The 21,050-nt window shown below is 44.1% G+C and overlaps 1 protein-coding gene across 1 annotated transcript in view; it reads right to left on the bottom strand.

Moving 5' to 3' along the window:
- LOC139541984 (calpain-15-like) overlaps nucleotides 1-21,050 on the bottom strand; it is an 89,882-nt gene that overhangs the window by 41,424 nt on the left and 27,408 nt on the right. Inside the window, exon 2 of the mRNA XM_071346936.1 lies at nucleotides 1,850-3,524. Within this exon, the coding sequence (XP_071203037.1) occupies nucleotides 1,850-3,524 (1,675 nt within the window). The remainder of the gene's footprint in view (nucleotides 1-1,849; nucleotides 3,525-21,050) is intronic.

The following is a 21,050-nucleotide window of genomic DNA, read 5'->3' as shown; positions in this document are numbered from 1 at the left end:
ACTGACATTTATGTTGACCCCTTGATAAACGGTCAATCCTCCTGTAATAGTTCATTAAACATGTCATATCAAAGTTTAGTTAGAAAAATTGAAAGTGAAATGCAATTGAACTGACCAATGTTGACTTGCATGCGACCATCTCACCATTCTAAAAACCTCACCTATTAATTAAAAACAAATTATGATTCATGTTTCCTTGTGTGAATTGAAGACTGAAACCGACTGGTAGTGTCTATGTGAGAGAAAGTAGAGTCAGAGAGACATAAAGTCTTATGCGGATCAGAAAGTGTACCAGGGGTAGCATGGTGTAATAGGTTGAAGTTGCCCCTAGATGCTGACCTAGGGGAAACTTCACTCTAGCACAGGTCTAGGAAGTTAGGACAGTGTAGGTAAGTGCTACGCTAACTTAGGTCAACATCAGTAACAGGACACAGATGAAAACTGACTAAATTAGGCTAAATGGGCTTACATTTGGGTAGCTCACTTAAACACCAGCCTGGACGTGATCGACAGATCCTTATGGGCTTTATAACCCCCTCATCTCAATGTTATGTTGTTGCAGCGGTAGCCTATATGCACTTATTGCAACAATAAATATGATCCACACAAGACTCTGGGCTTGCGAGTAACTTACTCATCGACAAACAGAACAACTTCCCTTCGGAGCATTTTTAGGACAAACAACAAATAATTGGAATCCATTATGAGACGAGCAAGCTCATCTGACTTGGAGCTTTCCTCTGGTTTCGGAATGACTTCCCTCTGACGGGAGGGATTATTTGGGATAAACAGAGACCCCAGTTCCCCCTTAGAAATGTACTAACGAGCAGACGAGCGCAAACAGAAACAACAACAACAGCATCAGCAGCCTATAAGGGTCTCTTGGTAGCATCTTTAAAAATGAGGCTGATCGCAGTAGCGGGTTGATCGCTGGAAGCATGGTAAAGAAGCCGGGGTATTAGTATTTCTCTGCCATTGTAATCCTTAGGCGAGCCGCCTAAGCGTTTTTTCGGGTCGCCTAAGTTAAAAAATATAACTAAACTAAAGATTGAAAACGACTGGTAGTTTTTATTTTCTGTGTGGAAAAACGCTTTCAGTGTAAACTTAAATGAGTAAAACCAGATATAAAGTATGTAGAAAAGATAATGGACCTATATATTTTGTAATGATATAACCTTTGAGAACTAACAATCACCATAATAAAAGCAAAACACTTAGGGATAATTGAAAATGACAAAAACAATTAATTTAGAAGTATTCATTTTGTTACTATGTTTGAGCAAAAGAACACAGCATTATACATGGAAAAATGCAAATAATAATTGCAAAAAACTATCTTTAAAACTACTAAATTCTCTGTGCATGTACATCGACCTGCCTCACGCTCACAGAAAAAGGAGATAGGCTCCTGCACTGTGAGCTGTTCCGGCTCGCACAAGCCAAGGCTCGTTACTTAATTACTGTCACGCCAACCACCTAAGCCCTTTTTCCATCCAGAAAAAACCCTGTGCTGTATGGCATTTCAGTGTTGCAGTGTGACGCATGTAAAACAACCCTAACGGATTCACTCTTCATGGCACAATGAAACATGCTGTTTGGGAAGCTTCTTGACTATTCATCTCCATTGAAAGAGATGCTGATGTGTCAGTGGTGAGCTCTTAAGAAACAAAATGGCTACCAGCCACCACCCAGCAGGGGAAAAATTGTGTTCTGTACTTGGAAACTGATTTAAGTTGCTAGCGTATTATGTCAGTTGTCTTGACCCATGCTCTTTAGTAAGAAAACTATTAGCTTTTGAAAATCATGAAACACAATCAATTTCCCAACGTCATGTTTCCAGATGGCTTACCTCTCGACAGAAGGTAGTGATGTTCTCCCAGAGTTCCTTGGCTTCGCCCTCGTCGTTGCGCCGTCTCGCCTCCACGTGCATGCTCTCCCTCCTCCTAAGCGGCTTGGCCACCTTGCGCAGTGTCAGGTACTGCTGAGGCGTGTGGCATGCCGCGCAGTTCTTCGACTTGGTGTCGTTGAGCAGCGTACACGCCGGACAGCCCCACTGCTTCTCCTGCAGCAGTGTGCACGAGGAAGAGAAGGACGAGGATGAGGGAGAAGAGGAGGAGGTGTTGGTGGCCGAGGGCGAGGGGTAGACCCGGGCCTGTTTTCTGGCTTTGTGTCCAGAAGACAATGTGGAGGAGGCTGAGGAGCAGTAGCAGGGGCCGGTGAGCCTGCAGTGCGGGCAGCAGTGAGAACTAGGCTCCTGGAAGCCGTGCAGTTTGGAGGAGCAGCAGGCCGAGCACTTGGTCATCCCGGTGGGGTTGCGTAGGGTACACTTGGAGCAGGCCCAGGTGCTGGAGTCCGGACTAGAGGGGTTTGCTGGCGTGAAGCGCACCGACTCGCAGCCCACCAGGTCGATGAGGTCGGCGCCGGCCCGCGACGAGTGGCATGCCTCGCACTTGGACGAGTCGCTCAGGTTGGGCAGGGAGCATCCATGGCACTTCCAGGTGGGTGGCGATGTGACGGGGGTGTGGGAGGTGTGATAAGGAAGGGGGTGGGTGCCGTCACCTTCCTCCAGGATGCTGTGGCGCTTGTTGGGGAAGGAGGGCTCCTGGGGCTGGGCGTGCTTGGGCTTGGCAGGGCAGAGGGCAGGGCAGTGCTGGGGCAGCACGCAGGCCGTGGAGGGAGAAGTTGGGCTTGGGGCATTGGGGTTAGGATTGGGCGGACGCCCCGGTGGGGGCACCTCTCTCCTGCTGCGGGGCACCGGGTTGTTCTGGAGAGAGGAGAAGGGCGTGAAAGGGGAGGAGCGTGGCGGTGGGGGCAAGTGGCTGTGGGGGGGCTCCTGGGGTTCGCCTGCAGTGGGTGAGTCATCCGTCAAGTCAATGAGGAGCGGGGGGACAGGGGCCACGTGGACGGGAAACCCTAGCACGGGCGTGCGCACTTCGGGCACCACCAACGCCTCAGGGGGGATCTTGGGCAGCGACAGTTTCCTTGGTCCCCCGCAGGCCGAACACGACAGTGCAACAGGAGTATTATGAAGTGTGCATCGCGGGCACGCCCAGCCCAAGTGGTGGTGTTGCTGCCCCTCGGGTCCACCCGGGCCACTCAGGCCCCCCACCTCCCCGTTGCTCTCTGACCTCCTCAGAGCCTCCTCCTTGGACGGCTGCTGCCCGCGGGGCTCCAGGAGAACCGTGGGAGTCATGACAGGCGTGGGAGTCTCCGGCGGCACGAGGCCATTGGCGATGGTGGCCATGGTTGTGGTCGGTGTGGGGGTGCTTGGCGAGGGTCCAAAGCCACAGATGGTGCAGGCGCCGGAGCCCTGGGGGTTGTTGAGGGTGCAGCGGGGGCAGGCCCAGCGTTGCTGCTCTTCGGTGCTGCTCAGCCTCAGGATCTGGTTTAGGTCAGGCTTCTGGCGAGGTGCCTCACAGATGGAGCAGCGCGGCGCCGCCCCTGCGTTCAGGAAGGTGCATCGGCCGCAAGACCATTCGCTGCCTTGCACCGCCGCCGCCATGGAGCCCGGGGAGTGAGAGTGGCTGTATGAAGGTAGGGGGGGGGGGAGATATAAGGAGCAGACGGTAAAAAGAAGATTTGAGATAAGTAGTAGAAAAAAGAAGAGAGAGTAGCGAGAGAGAGAGAGCGCGAGAGAGAGATAAAGAGGGGAAGAGAGAGGAGACAGAGATTAGCCAGTGCAGTGGAATCAAATCTCCCTCCTGGGGGCATTGAGGGCAGTAAATCCATACACAATGCCCCTGTGATGAAAGGAGCCAGACAGAGACAGAGACAGCAGAAGAAGCTGCTGCTTCTGTTGCAGGAGAACAAAGAGTGAATCCTCTCACAACCATATACAAACCATCTCACAACCATCCACCTGACTGACACTTATTGGAATGGAGAAACACCGGGACCTTCTAATCTAACCCCTTCTATCATCCTCCCTCTGGCTAATTCTAATGGAGAAGACAGAAGGGGAGGGCCAAATAGAGTGAGTTAGAATCAAAGCACTACATATATTTAAATAGGCACTGACGGTTGTGTTCCCATCTTGGATTGGGGCTTTGGCCTTGCTGGTGTGTTTAGGCCTATTCTGAAAGAAAGTGCTGATTTTCAAAACTAGAATAACTAGGATGTGTTCCAACTAGGAACAGGATGTGTGTGTTCCAACTAGGAACAGGAAGTGTGTGTTCCAACTAGGAACAGGAAGTGTGTGTTCCAACTAGGAACAGGAAGTGTGTGTTCCAACTAGGAACAGGAAGTGTGTGTTCCAACTAGGAACAGGAAGTGTGTGTTCCAACTAGGAACAGGAAGTGTGTGTTCCAACTAGGAACAGGAAGTGTGTGTTCCAACTAGGAACAGGAAGTGTGTGTTCCAACTAGGAACAGGAAGTGTGTGTTCCAACTAGGAACAGGAAGTGTGTGTTCCAACTAGGAACAGGAAGTGTGTGTTCCAACTAGGAACAGGAAGTGTGTGTTCCAACTAGGAACAGGAAGTGTGTGTTCCAACTAGGAACAGGAAGTGTGTGTTCCAACTAGGAACAGGAAGTGTGTGTTCCAACTAGGAACAGGATGTGTGTGTTCCAACTAGGAACAGGATGTGTGTGTTCCAACTAGGAATAGGATGTGTGTGTTCCAACTAGGAATAGGATGTGTGTTCCAACTAGGAACAGGATGTGTGTGTTTCAACTAAAAGAAAATCTAGCTAGGATGTGTTCAAACTAGGATGTGTTTTTAACTAGGATTTGTTCTAACTAGATGTGTTCATACAGTCCTAGGGGACTGGCGCGGTTGACCAACTCTAGAGTGTGCCAGGCTGATGGAGGCGAGGGACCGGGATGCCCCTGGGGACACTCGACACGGGGTGTTGTTCGAGCCGGAGCCCATAAATGTCATCGTCAATCAAAGCACTCATGTGTGAACACGGACATGGGGAGGGAAATGGATCAGGTGCTACGAGCTAGCACCACTAGCACCGACTCCGGCACTCGCTAGCCAGGGTACAGCTGTCACTATTAATAATAGAGCGTTATACAATTTCAACGTGTGTTACAGTGGTGCTACACAGTAGGAAATACATCCATCTCGGTCTTTGTCCGTGTAAAAGTGTCGTAGAATTGACTGGATTCTACATTCTTTCGCATTTCTGATGAAACGTAGCCTATTTTTAAGAGTGGTGGTAGATAAATAACAAAGTATGTCCGTTCCGTTCATTGTAAAGGCATATGGAGCAGAACTGACTACATCCTAAGAGGTGTGTATCTCCCTTTTAATATGATTCGGTGCGCTCTTTTGAAAAGCATTGTGAGTCTATATTCCTTATGCCTTGTGCTGTGTGCTTCTACGTAGTACGGGAATATGAGAAGCCTTCTCTCTAAGATTGACGGCGATTGGACTGGCCCGGGTAAGTCCCACTGCTCCACTGGAGCACCATGTGTCTCGGCCAGCTAATTGCCCTTAGTTCAACTCCATTAAACCCTTTCAGGCAAGAACACAGCTACAACCGAAGAGGTCCTTTAATAGACCAAGACATATCTCTCTACTCCTGTTCTAGCCATGGGTCCCAGAGGTGAAGAGAAGGGTCACTTTGATCTGCGGAGGAGGTGAGAGAGGAGGAGTGACAAGAGGGAGGAGTGCAAATGCTGCTGTCGTGCTGTGTATGTGTGTGTGAGATTGAGAGAGAAAGAGAGCGATACAGCAGGTATAAAAGAGCCAATAATGAGCTACTGTCGCCTGCCATTGAACATCTGACTGACATGTTGTGATACCACCACCTGCATCTTACAAAATAGCATTGAGCTACACTACCTGTCAAAAGTTTTAGAACACCTACTCATTCAAGGGTTTTTCTTTGTTTGTACAATTTTCTACATTGTAGAATAATAGCGAAGACATCAACACTATGAAATAACACATATGGAATCATGTAGTAAACCAAAAGTGCTAAACAAATAAAAATGTATTTTATATTTGAGATTCTTCAAATAGCCACCCTTTGCCTTGATGACAGCTTGCACACTTTTGGCATTCTCTCAACCAGCGTCACCTGGAATGCTTTTCTGACAGTCTTGAAGGAGTTGCCACATATGCTGAGCACTTGTTGGCTGCATTTCCTTTACTCTGCTGTCCAACTCATCCCAAACCATCTCAATTTGGTTGAGTTTGGGGGATTGAGGAGGAGGCCATGTTATCTGATGCAGCTCTCCATCACTCTCCTTCTTGGTAAAATAGCCCTTACATAGCCTGGAGGTATGTTGGGTCATTGTCCTGTTGAAAAACAAACTATAGTCCCACGAAGCCCATACCAGATGGGATGGCGTATCACTGCAGAATGCTGTGGTAGCCATGTTGGTTAAGTGTGCCTTGAATTCGAAATAAATCACTGACAGTGTAACCAGCAAAGCAACCCCACCATAACACCTCCTCCTCCATGCTTTACGGTGGGAAATACACATTCAGAGATCATCCGTTCACCAACACCGCGTCTCACAAAGACACAGTGGTTGGAACCAAAAATCTCCAATTTGGACTCCAGAGCAAAGGACAGATTTCCACCAGTCTAATGTCCATTGATCGTCTTTCTTGGCCCAAGCAAGTCTTCTTATTATTGGTATCCTTTAGTAGTGGTTTCTTTGCAGCAATTCCACCATGAATGCCTGATTCACACAGTCTCCTCTGGACAGCTGATGTTGAGATTTGTCTGTTACCTGAACTCGTTGAAGCACTTATTTGGGCTGCAATGTCTGAGGCTGGTAACTCTAATGAACTTATCCTCTGCAGCAGAGGTAACTCTGGGCCTTCCTTTCCTGTGGCGGTCTTCATGAGAGCCAGTTTCATCATAACGATTGATGGTTTCTGCGACTGCACTTGAAGAAACTTTCAAAGTTCTTGATATTTTCCGTATTGACTGTCCTTCATGTCTTAAAGTAATACATAGTTTTGATGTCTTCACTATTATTCTACAATGTAGAAAATAGTTAAAATGTAGAAAAACCATTTAATGAGTAGGTGTTCTAAAACTTTTGACCGGTAGTGTATATTGTTCATCTGCAGGCTATTTAGTACCGTAAGCCTAAACTGAGGGAGGGTGACCTCATACAATTTAGATGTTCTTTATTTTAGGGGAAAAAGTGTCTTCCTCTTACATGGTAGGCATTGGGGTGGAATGGCGGGAACCCGGTTACTGAGATTTAACGAGATTTACCTCCCAAAACCACTCCCTTTTCCCGAGATAAAAACGGTATATTATAATAAATGATTTACATGAACAGCATGGCGTTAAATTGAACTGTTAAATGATATGCGATGTTTAAATCTGGCTTCTCTACGGCCTGATGAATCATCAACGCACAGGGTGGGGACAGATAGTCCATCTCAGTATGGAGCGCAGATCACAATGCATGTAGACCTACCATATCATCACGGTAACCTTTTTACTTGTGACAGGTAGTCCTATATTTGCTGCATCATAGTCTACGCTACAGTAAAATAAAGACCGAAGGCGCATCTAATATACCCATATCCATCTGGTTTTCAGTTTTTTTCTTATTTTTTAATGGTAAAGATGTATTTTTTATTACAGCTGAGTTTTAAAACAGCCTATCACTTGAATATCGTTGCTTTAAAATCCGTGCATGCGCGAGCAAACCTGCCCCTTTTCCACATTTTGTTAAGTTACAGCCTTATTCTAAAATGTATTATATTATATTTTTTCTCAATCTACACGCAATACCCCATAATGACAAAGAGAAAACATGTTTGAACATTTTTGCAAATGTATTAAAAAATTTATAAACAGAAATACCTTATTTACATAAGTATTCGGACCCTTTGCTATGAAACTCGAAATTGAGCTCAGGTGCATCCCGTTTCCATTAATCATCCTTGAGATGTTTCTACAACTTGATTGGAGTCCACCTGTGGTAAGAAAAATTGATTGGACATGATTTGGAAAGGGACACACCTGCCTGTATAAAAGGTCCCACAGTTGACAGTGCATGCCTGAGGAAAAACCAAGCCATAAGATTGAAGGAATTGTCCGCAGACCTCCGAGAGGCACAGCTCTGGGGAAGGGTACCAAAAATTGTCTGCAGCATTGAAGGTCCCCAAAAACAGAGTGGCCTCCATATGTCTTAAATGGAAGAAGCTTGGAACCACTAAGACTCTTCCTAGAGCTGGCTGCCCGGCCAAACTGAACAATCGGGGGAGAAGGGACTTGGTCAGGGATGTGTTCAGGAACCTGATGGCCACTCTGACAGAGCTCCAGAGATAGGAGAACCTTCCAGAAGGACAACCATATTTGCAGCAGTCCACCAAATCAGACCTTTATGGCAGAGTGGCCAGATGGAGGCCACTTATCAGTAAAAGGCAAAGGACAGCCCGCTTAGAGTTTGCCAAAAGGCACCTAAAGGACTCTCAGACCATGAGAAACAAGATTCTCTGGTCTGATGAAACCAAGACTGAACTCTTTGGTATGAATGCCAAGCGTCACGTCTGGAGGAAACATGGCACCATCCCTACGGTGAAGCATGGTGACGGCAGCATCATGCTGTGGGGATGTTTTTCGGCGGCAGGGACTGGGAGACTAGTAAGGATCAAGGGAAAGATGAACGGAGCAAAGCATAGAGAGATCCTTGATGAAAACCTGCTCCAGACCACTCAGGACCTGGGGCGAAGGTTCACCTTCCAACAGGACAACGACCCTACGCACACAGCCAAGACAACGCAGGAGTAGCTTCGGGACAAGTATCTGAATGTCCTTGAGTGGCCCAGCAAGAGCCCAGACTTAAACCCGATCGAACATCTCTGGAGAGACGTGAAAATAGCTGTGCAGCAACGCACCCCATCCAACCTGACAAAGCTTGAGAGGATCTGCAGAGAAGAATGGGAGAAACTCCCCAAATACAGGTGTGCCAAGCTTGTAGTGTCATACCCAAGAAGACTCAAGGCTATAATCGCTGCCAAAGGTGCTTCAACTTCAACAAAGTACTTTTTAATACATTTGCAAAAATATCTAAAAAACTGTTTTCACTTTGTCATTATGGTGTATTGTGTGTAGATTGATAAGGGGGGGGGGAACTATTTAATCCATTTTAGAATAAGACTGTAATGTAACAAAACGTGGAAAAAGTCAAGGGGTCTGAATACTTTCCGAATGCACTGTATATATGGTTAATAAAAAAAAAAAACAGGATCAGGATCATCGCATAGTTTAATTAATTAAATGGCTGTTTGTAGCCATGCGTGTGACATTAGGCTAGGCAACGTTCAAAATAAATTGTGTTGCACGGTTTAAACGAACAAAGTTCTACAATATCATGGTTAGAACTAAATGAAACGAGCCGTTGTGTTTAACGCCGTCGTGCAAAAAATGATGAAAATGAATCATGTCGGTTATTTCTGCAGGCTATAGGTTGCTTGCATGAAATTAAATGTTTTGCTCGGTTTGAACTGTTTTAACAAGAAATAACTATTGATTAAGTTATACAATTAGACCAATCTGGTTTAATAAATTCCTTGTTAAATAAAACATTATTCAATTGGACTTTGCATGCAGAAAATTAGGCTCATGTGCATTCATTATAAAAACAACATGTTTTTGTCTTTGTTGCTTTCGTAACGCAGTGTAAAATTCACAAATTTAAATGCCATTACATATACAGTACCAGTTAAAAGTTTGGACACACCTACACATTTATGTTTTTTTATTTGTTTTTACTATTTTCTACATTGTAGAATAATAGTGAAGACATCAAAACTATGAAATAACACATGGAATCACAGAGTAACCAAAACAATTGTTAAACAAATTAAAATATATTTTATATTTAAGATTCTTCAAATAGCAAACGATTGCCTTGATGACAGCTTTGCACACTCTTGGCATTCTCTCAACCAGCTTCATGAGGGAGTCACATAGAATGCATTTAAATTAACAGGTGTGCCTTGTTAAAAGTACATTTGTGGAATTTCATTCCTTAATGCATTTGAGCCAATCAGTTGTGACAAAGTAGGGGTGGTATATAGAAGACAGCCCTATTTGGTAAAAGATAAAGTCCATATTATGACAAGAACAGCTCAAATAAGCAAAGAGAAACAACAGTACATCATTAATCTAAGACATGAAGGTCAGTCAATCTGGAACATTTCAATAACTTTGAAAGTTTCTTCAAGTGCAGTCGCAAAAAAAAACTTCAAGTGCTATGATGAAACTGGCTCTCATGAGGACCGCCACAGGAAAGGAAGACCCAGAGTTACCTCTGCTGCAGAGGATAAGTTCATTAGAGTTAACTGCACCTCAGATTGCAGCCCAAATAAATTCTTCACAGAGTTCAAGTAACAGACACATCAACAGTTCAGAGGAGACTGCGTGAAATCAGACCTTCATGGTCGAATTGCTGCAAAGAAACCACTACATCAATAAGAAGAGACTTGCTTGGGCCAAGAAACACGAGCAAAGGACATTAGACCGGTGGAAATCTGTAATTTGGTCTGATGAGTACAAATTTGCGATTTTTGGTTCCAATTGCTGTGTCTTTGTGAGACGCAGAGCAGGTGAACGGATGATCTCTGCATGTGTGGTTCCCACCGTGAAGCATGGAGGAGGAGGTGTGATGGTGCTTTGCTGGTGACACTGTCTATGATTTATTTAGAATTTAAGGCACACTTAGCCAACACGGCTACCACAGCATTCTGCAGCGATATGCCATCGCATTTGGTTTGAGCTAAGTTGGACTATAATTTGTTTTTCAATAGGACAATGACCCAAAACACACTTCCAGGCTGTGTAAGGGCTATTTAACCAAGGAGAGTGATGGAGTGCTGTATCAGATGACCTGTCCTCCACAATTACCCAACCTCAACCCAATTGGGATGGTTTGTAATGAGTTGGACCACAGAGTGAAGGAAAAGCAGCCGAAGGCTCAGCATATGTGGGAACTCCTTAAGACTGCCGGAAAAGCATTCCTTATGAAGCTGGTTGAGAGAACGCCAAGAGTGTGCAAAGCTGTCAATACAAAGGGTGGCTACTTTGAAGAATCTCAAATATATTTTGTTTTGTTTAACACTTTTGGTTACTACATGATTCCATGTGTTATTTCATAGTTTCGATGTCTTCACACAAATAACTGGTACTGTATATTATATATATTGTGAGGGATCAGCCAGATTAGGTGGTCCGACTGTGCCCTCCCCTGGATGTGGGCCGCAGTACAGCCACTACTGATGAGCTCACCTGATGCCAATTGACTGATTATTGTCTGTACCTGACTGAAGGGGCAGAGGGGGAAGAGTGATTATGAGCCGGAGTCTATTCCTTCTTTTTGTTGAAGTCAGGTCTCTGCGTCTCATTTCATGCTGTCCCGCCTAGGATTTCGTCAGTGAATAGGTACGGCCCTTTCACAATATATACATAAAATAAAAAAATATTGGCAACCTTGCACTTTTTTCAAGTAACTCACAATTTTCCTGAAAAATAAGTTGAAATTGAACAAACTATTTGGTCTCCACAATTCTTTATTTCACTGTTAATATTACAGAACCTTTATTTTTGGTTCAGAAGTTAATATATACAGTTAAAATCATAAAATAAACAAATGGCATTGACAAAATTGACACCCTGGACTTAATATTTGGTAGTACAGCCTTTGGTCAAAATAACTGCAATCAAGCGCTTCATATAACCATCAATGAGCTTCCTGCACCTCTGTACAGGCAGTTTGGCCTACTCCTCTACTCCTCCAGTTCTCCCAGATTAGAAGGGTGCTGTTGGCGTGGGATTTAGATCTGCTGGCCACTTCTGGGTGTATTTGGCGTCATTGTCCTGCTGGAAGAGAGACCCAGCTTTCTGACACTGGGTATGACATTGCACTCCAAAATACCTAGCTCTAATTTGGTCTCATCTGTCCACAGGACATTTTCCCAGAAGGATTTTGTCATGTTCAATTGTGTTTTGTCAAAGTGCAGTCGGGCTTTCTTATGTCTTTCACTCAGCAGTGGGGTCCTCCCGGGTCTCCTACTGTACCATATAACCCCCTTTCATTAAGTTGGCGACGGATGGTGCGACAGGAAACTGTGGTACCTTGTGTCTGAAGGTCAGCTTGAATATGTGTAGCAGTTGGCCGAGGTGCTTAACCACCATTCTAACAATCCTTCGCTGCAATCTTCCATCGAGTTTCCTCTTGCGGCCACATCCAGGGAGGTTGGCTACAGTGGCATGGGCCTTAGACATCTCGATAACATTACGTATGGTGGAAACAGGAACATCAAGGTCTGTGGAGGTGGACTTGTAGCCTTGAGATTGTCCACGCTTGGCTACAATCTTGTCTGACCTCAGATAATTCTCTGGTTCATTCTTTTGTCCATGCTCATTGCGGTACACACTGTGCCAGAACACGGAATAATGAGTCCTTTTCTCTATTTAACCTGGTTGAATACGTGATTTTTATAATGCAGGCACCTGCAACTCGCCACAGGTGAGTTCAATTACAAAGTAAATGAGAATCACCTGCTGAAATCTAATTATTCCAACTACTTCTAGATGGTGCAAATAATATTGTCCGGGCCATTTTAGGATTTCTTTGTGGAATTAACTAAGATTTAGTCAAATTATTCAGACATTGAAAACATACATATGTGGATACCAAAATTTCAACCGTTTTCTGGAAGAAATGCTGCATTATTTGAACAAAGTGCAAGGGTGCCAATATTTTTGGCCACGACTGTGTGTGTGTGTGTATGTACTACACTGCTCAAAAAAATAAAGGGAACACTAAAATAACACATCCTAGATCTGAATGAATGAAATCTTCTTATTAAATACTTTTTTCTTTACATAGTTGAATGTGCTGACAACAAAATCACACAAATTATCAATGGAAATCAAATTTATCAACCCGTGGAGGTCTGGATTTGGAGTCACACTCAAAATTAAAGTGGAAAACCACACTACAGGCTGATCCAACTTTGATGTAATGTCCTTAAAACAAGTCAAAATGAGGCTCCGTAGTGTGTGTGGCCTCCACGTGCCTGTATGACCTCCCTACAACGCCTGGGCATGCTCCTGATGAGGTGGCGGATGGTCTCCTGAGGGATCTCCTCCCAGACCTGGACTAAAGCATCCGCCAACTCCTGGACAGTCTGTGGTGCAACGTGGCGTTGGTGGATGGAGCGAGACGTGATGTCCCAGATGTGCTCAATTGGATTCAGGCCTGGGGAACGGGCGGGCCAGTCCATAGCATCAATGCCTTCCTCTTGCAGGAACTGCTGACACACTCCAGCCACATGAGGTCTAGCATTGTCTTGCATTAGGAAGAACCCAGGGCCAACTGCACCAGCATATGGTCTCACAAGGGGTCTGAGGATCTCATCTCGGTACCTAATGGCAGTCAGGCTACCTCTGGCGAGCACATGGAGGAAAAGAAATGCCACCCCACACCATGACTGACCCACCACCAAACTGGTCATGCTGGAGGATGTTGCAGGCAGCAGAACGTTCTTCACGGCGTCTCCAGACTCTGTCACATGTGCTCAGTGTGAACCTGCTTTCATCTGTGAAGAGCACAGGGCCCCAGTGGCGAATTTGCCAATCTTGGTGTTCTCTGGCAAATGCCAAACGTCCTGCACGGTGTTAGGCTGTAAGCACACCCCCACCTGTGGACGTCGGGCCCTCATACCACCCTCATGGAGTCTGTTTCTGACCGTTTGAGCAGACACATGCACATTTGTGGCCTGCTGGAGGTCATTTTGCAGGGCTCTGGCAGTGCTCCTCCTTCCACAAAGGCGGAGGTAGCGGTCCTGCTGCTGGGTTGTTGCCCTCCTACGACCTCCTCCACGTCTCCTGATGTACTGGCCTGTCTCCTGGTAGCGCCTCCATGCTCTGGACAGAGACAGCTGACAGACACAGCAAACCTTCTTGCCACAGCTCGCATTGATGTGCCATCCTGGATGAGCTGCACTACCTTAGCCACTTGTGTGGGTTGTAGACTCCGTCTCATGCTACCACTAGAGTGAAAGCACTGCCAGCATTCAAAAGTGACCAAAACATCAGCCAAGAAGCATAGGAACTGAGAAGTGGTCTGTGGTCACCACCTGCAGAACTACTCCTTTATTGGGGGTGTCTTGCTAATTGCCTATAATTTCCACCTGTTGTCTATTCCATTTGCACAACAGCATGTGAAATTTATTGTCAATCAGTGTTGCTTCCTAAGTGGACAGTTTGATTTCACAGAAGTGTGATTGACTTGGAGTTACATTGTGTTGTTTAAGTGTTCCCTTTATTTTTTTGAGCAGTGTATATACACACACACACACACACACACACACACACACACACACACACACACACACACACACACACACACACACACACACACACACACACACACACACACACACACACACACACACACACAGAGAACAAAAATATAAATGCAACAGGCAACAATTTTTATATAGTTCATATATGGAAATCAGTCAATTAAAATGAATTCATTAGTCCCTAATCTATGGATTTCACATGACTGGGAATACAGATATTCATCTGTTGGTCACAGATACCTTAAAAATAAGAAGGTAGGAGTGTGGATCAGAAAACCAGCCAGTACCTGGTGTGACCCCCATTTGTCTCATGCAGCGCAACACATCTCCTTCGCATAGAGTTGATCAGGCTGTTGATTGTGGCCTGTAGAATGTTGTCTCACTCCTCTTCAATGGCTGTGCGAAGTTGCTGGATATTGGCGGGAACTGGAACACGCTTTAGTCCAAGTCGATCCAGAGCATCCTAAACGTGCTCAATGGGTGACATGTATGGTGAGTATGCAGGCCTTGGAAGAACTGGGATATTTTCATCTTACAGGAATTGTGTACAGATCCTTACAACATGGGGCAGTGCATTACCATGCTGAAACATGAGGTGATGGTGGCAGATGAATGGAATGACAATGGGCCTCAGGATCTTGTCACGGTATCTCTGTGCATTAAAATCGACAAAATGCAATTGTGTTCATTGTCCGTAGCTTATGCCTGTCCATACCATAAGCATACTGCCACAATGGGGCACTCTGTTCAAAATGTTGACATCAGCAAACCGCTCACCCACAAGACGCCATACACGCGGTCTGCCATCTGCCCAGTACAGTTGAAACCGGGATTCATCCTTGAAGAGCACACTTCCCCAGCGTGCCAGTGGCCATCAAAGGTGAGCCTTTGCCCATTAAGTCAGTTACAACACCGAACTGTATTCAGGTCAAGACCCTGGTGAGGATGACGAGTACGCAGATGAGCTTCTCTGAGAAATTATTCGGTTGCACAACCCACAGTTTCATCAGCTGTCCCGGTGGATGTCTGGGTGGTTGTCTGGGTGGCTGATCCTGCAGGTGAAGAAGCCGGATGTGGAGGTCTTGGGCTGGCGGAGTTACACGTGGTCTGCGGTTGTGAGGCCGGTTGGACATGCTGCCAAATTCTCTAAAATGATGTTGGAGGTGGCTTATGGTAGATATAAACATTAAATTCTCTGGCAACAGCTCTGCAGTCAGCATGCCAATTGCACGCTCCCTCAACTTGAGACATCTGTGGCATTGCGTTGTATGACAAAAGTGCACTTGTGACTCGGATCAGGAAACTAGGCGTATGTTGCAAGTCACGACTTCACAGGAAAGCCGTTTGAACATAAAACAAACTTGTATGCCCTCTGTAAATACAAATACAATTGTTAAATTACGAGCCACAGAAAAAGGTAGCAACCTCCCACTAGCCATGATTGGTTGAGATAATGAGTGGGCTGGACATGCAGAGAGATGATTTCAGATTGGTCTGCCATATTGAATATATTTTGACAGAAAGCGGTTTCATTTCAAGCTAAAGTGTACTGTTAGCTAGCTAGCTAACGTTAGCTAGGGACCCAGCCAGCTGACATTATTATTTGTTTCCAGGAGCTGTTTGCTTTTCTAGATAGCTAGCAAACATTACTCTAACATTGGACCTGGTTGGTTAGCTCCCAGCAATGTGGTTTTGTTGGCACTTTGTTCAATGTTGTTGAACTAGCTAACGTTAGCTGGCTGGCTCATTCGCTAACGTTACGTGACGTGTGTGATCTTAAACATTGTTTATCTAGTTAGGTTCATTGTTTACCTAACTAGCTAGCTATATGTCTTAAGCTATAGTGTACTGTTAACTAGCTAGCTAACGTTAGCTGGCTGGCTCCCTAGCGGACGTTATTATTCGTTTCCCAGAGCTGTTTGCTTTTCTAGTTAGAGCCTAATGTTAGGCATTGTTGGCACTTTGTTCATTATTGTTTAACTAGCTAACGTTAGCTGTCACAGCATCATCGGACTGAGCTTGTTGTCATTGCAGGCAATCTCAACGCTGTGCATTACAGGGAAGACATCCTCCTCCCTCATGTGGTACCCTTCCCGCAGGCTCATCCTGACATGACCCTCCAGCATGACAATGCCACCAGCCATACTGCTCGTTCTGTGAGTGATTTCCTGCAAGACAGGAATGCCAGCGAAGAGCCCAGATCTCAATTCCATTGAGCACGTCTGGGACCTGTTGGATCGGAGGGCTAGGGCCATTCCCATCCGGGAATGTCTGGGAACTTGCAGGTGCCTTGGTGGAAGAGTGGGGTAACATCTCACAGCAAGAACTGGCAAATCTGGTGCAGTCCATGAGGAGGAGATGCACTGCAGTACTTAATGCAGCTGGTGGCCACACCAGGTACTGACTGTTACTTTTGATTTTAACCCCCCCTTTGTTCAGGGACACATTATTCCACTTCTGTTAGTCACATGTCTGTGGAACTTGTTCAGTTTGTCTCAGTTGTTGAATCTAGTTATGTTCATACAAATATTTACACATGTTAAGTTTGCTGAAAATAAATGCAGTTGACAGTGAGGACGTTTCTTTTTTTGCTGAGTTTATATGTCTTAAGCTAAAGTGTACTGTTAGTTAGCTAGCTAACGTTAACTGGATGGCTCCCTAGCGGACGTTACTATTCGTTTCCCATAGCTGTTTGCTTTTCTAGTTAGAGCCTAATGTTAGGCATTGTTGGCACTTTGTTCATTGTTAACGTAGCTAACGTTGGCTGGCTCGTTAGCTAACATTACATGACGTGTGTACTACACCAGTTGAATATGGTAGGTGTCAGTAAACGTCTGCAAAAAAGCGTAATGAAATTGTTGCCAGCAGAGCTGGTTAGGCTGTTTTCATGTTATCCAGAGGAAAACAAATCATCGGCCAGAGTGTCAAGTGTGCGCTCTGAACGCTCCGAGAGTGAAACGAGATGGGTGGGGCTAAAGCTTAAGAGTGTGTGAACGATGCTGAATGGGTGTAGATAAAGAAGAGCTCTTCACTAGATACCAAAACATTCAAAGGCGATTTTCTCAAAAGGGAGTTTACAAGTTGATCAACTTTCTAAGCAGAATAACTTTCCATTGTTCCTCAACTGCAGTGTATGATATACCATTTTGTAGCTCTGAGTCTCTACTTGTATTCAATGTAGAAAAAACACCAATTCACATTTTGCTACATAAGACCTAATCCAGGTGGTGAGTCACATTTTAGAGTGGCCTTTTATTGTCCCCTGCATAAGGTGCACCTGTGTAATGATTATGCTGTTTAATCAGCTTCTTGATATGCCACATTTGTCAGGTGGATGGATTATCTTGGCAAAGGAGAAATGCTCAATAACAGGGATGTAAAATAAATTTGTGCACAACATTTGAGAGAAATCTGTGAGTATGACACATTCTAGGATCTTTTATTTCAGTTTACAGCCCATATATAATCTGTCAGTCAGAGAGAGGCGCTGCTGTCAAAGAGCTGGAAAAGTAGGTGGCACCGGTGGAAAAAGTTATAGAACCCTGGTGTGTCTCTGTGTGTGATCGTGGCCATGTGAGTGTGCCCACTAGTAACCCAGAGCAGTGAGAGGGAAAGGAAGTCACATTGCTTTCAGAAGCCATTAGTGATAAACTCTCACTGGCCCGGCCAGCACTCCACTCTCCAACTGGGAATGGACTTAGCTACTGTCCGGTAGTTAACACTCCAACACTAACCCAGAGAAGTTAGGAAAAAGCTGCCCTTAGAGAAGAGAAGCAGAGTAACAGAGAGAGCCTGGTTAAGTCATCTTAAACCTCAAAACACTAACAATCAGGCAGTAAGTACTTGAAGGCCATTGCTCAAACATTCACAGTATTCATCTTTCAAACGCATAAAACGAATCAGAAATAAGTATCCATTATTAAAAAACAAGAGGAATTAGGTCCATCTCTAAAACCACTCTGCTAACTCATAGTCCAACTCCAACCAAAACAGAAATTGTGATCTGGGCACTTCTCCCTAAAACAATGACAGCAGAAACTGTCCTCACACGACCCTACCGTTACACTTGCAATTTGAAGTGAAGTGCATTTTCCACGGTACTCTGCTGTTCACTCAATTCTCTATGGCTTAGTGGAGCAGCCCACTGCTAGGGAGAGAGACCATGTTCACACACACACACACACACACAGTCTCTCTCACACAGTCAAAAGGGTAAATCCATTTGAATTCAATCAATTTTGACAGCACCCCTTTCGATTTGAACAAAACCGTCCATACATATTTGCTTATTGTAGAAGTGCTCAGAAATGGACTTTTTTTTAAAAACTTGAATGCCAAAACATTCAAGAGATAAAGGCAGTGCCTAAAACAAAACAAAAATTGTCTACCAGCTACTGTGGTAGATATATTTTTTAATCTATTTATTTTTTTACCAACCACTCAGATTTTCTACCAATCAAAATATTTTGGTTGCATTAATTACACAAAAAAAAAACTAAACAAAATGGATGATGTATTCTAAAACAAGGAATGTATTACTATTAAGATGCAATGTGGTATATTGCTAATTTAAGAAAAATATCACAGATGAGACAAATTTTCAGCAGCCCCTTTAAGGTTACTGTGGTAACAGGGCCACTCGAGTCAATGTGTGCCTGTGAGAAGCTGGCTAGCAGAGGCTACTATGTGACTACAAACAATTGTCTCAAGGCTTAAAAAGCTTATTTAACCTGTCTCCTCCCCTTCATCTACACTGACTGAAGTGGATTTAACAAGTGACATCAATAAGGGATCATAGCTTTCACCTGGTCAGTCTATGTCATGGAATGAGCTGGTGTTCTTATGTTGTGTATACTCAGTGTATCCATATAGGGTTGTCAAACTATATAAACATTTTCACCCCCAAAAATGTTTTAATGGAAATCAAGAATGATTTTTGCCCTTAACGTCAATGATAAAAAAAACATTAAATTACGTAAATAAATCATATTCGCATAATGTTGTAGCTTAGTGCCTAATTTACATAATGAGGTTTTGTGTTGTGCTCGTCATCGGCTGAGACACAACATGCTCTTGAATACATGTTGGCTGATAAATGTAGCCTACTAAAATGGGTATAAAATGTACATTTCTACCTTCAAATGGTACCACCAAGATGGTTGGAGGTCCTCATATCTGAGAAATGTTGACTTGAATGGGAACATCTGTTGTATTAAATTATACTGTCAATCCTCTTTCAGAAAGTATTCATACCCCTTGTCTTACTCCACATTTTGTTGTGTTACAGTCTCAATCCAAAATGGACTAAATCCATTTTTTTATCACCCATCTACACATGCTAGAATCACGTTATGGCAGACAGGGTGCATGTTTTGGAATATTTTTATTCTGTTCAGGCTTCTTTTCACCCTGTCATTTAGGTTAGTATTGTGGATTAACTACAATGTTGTTGATCCATCGTCAGTTCACAGCCATTCAACTTTCTGAAGGCACTGTAAATTGACAAATCGACATAGGGTGGGTTAGTAATTTGAAGTAAAAATACTTTTTTTTAATGGTGTACCAGCTAAATTGCAGTGGTCTGAAGGGATAGTTCCATTCTATGAATTATATTTCTTGATTGAAATGACACCCACCATGTATTCAAGAGCATGTTGCGCCTCAACCGATGGCGAGCACAACACAATATAACCTCAGATTATGTAAAGTAGGGTCTAATCTACAACATATGCGAATATGAAAAAAATTGTAGTTTACACATTTTTTGATAACTGACATTAAGGGCAGAAAAATGTCTTAATTTTTATTAAAACATTTTTGGGGGGTGAAAATGTTTATGTAGTTTGACAACCCTGCTTGTAAACTTATAAATGATATCGAACTCAACCGTTTATCTTTTCCAGTGATGAAGACATGGATGTCTCATAGTATGGTGGGGTATGTCCAAAAAAGTCACTTTCTGACCATTTCTTCAAATAGGCAAACATGTATTGGAAGTTTTTTTTTTTTTATCAAAAGGGATACTCTCAAAAAGTGATTGAATTCGAATGGATTTACCTTACAGACAGACACCTCTCCACAGCCCTGTATGCTTCCACTCTGAGGAGAGGAATCGAGGATGACAAGACAACCACAACAAAAAGTGATTGAATTCGAATGGATTTACCTTACAGACAGACACCTCTCCACAGCCCTGTATGCTGTGGAGAATCGAGGATGACAAGACAACCACAAAAAAGGGACACTTCATGTCTTTCAAACAGAATTTCCCCGGCAGCTATTTTAATAACTTTCAGACCTCCTTCATCACCAAAAGTAAAACCAAACTGTTCGCAAAGGAAGGCCACTGTAAAATCTATTGTTTTGGTGCTCGCTGGGGCACCATGATGAACTCATTCAATGTTACTGGTCCGTAGCAGCCATTGACCGATTTGTATCGATTTGTTATTTTATTCTGTTCATTTGTATTAAATGTTTTACTTTAGTTTATTTGATACATATTTTCTTAACTCTATTTCTTGAACTGCATTGTTGGTTAAGGGCTTGTAAGTAAGCATTTCACGGTAAGGTCTACACCTGTTGTACCAGGCTGTATCACATCTGGCGGTGATTGGGAGTCCCATAGGGCGGTGCACGATTGGCCAACCGTCTTCCGGGTTTGGCCGGGGTAGGCCGTCATTGTAAATAAGAATTTGTTCTTAACTGACTTGCCTAGTTAAAAAGGTTAAAGAAAAAATATATATATAAATTGTA

Source organism: Salvelinus alpinus, chromosome 17 (assembly GCF_045679555.1).
Source record: "Salvelinus alpinus chromosome 17, SLU_Salpinus.1, whole genome shotgun sequence".
NCBI lineage: Eukaryota > Metazoa > Chordata > Actinopteri > Salmoniformes > Salmonidae > Salvelinus > Salvelinus alpinus.
This window is presented reverse-complemented; position numbering and strand designations above follow the sequence as displayed.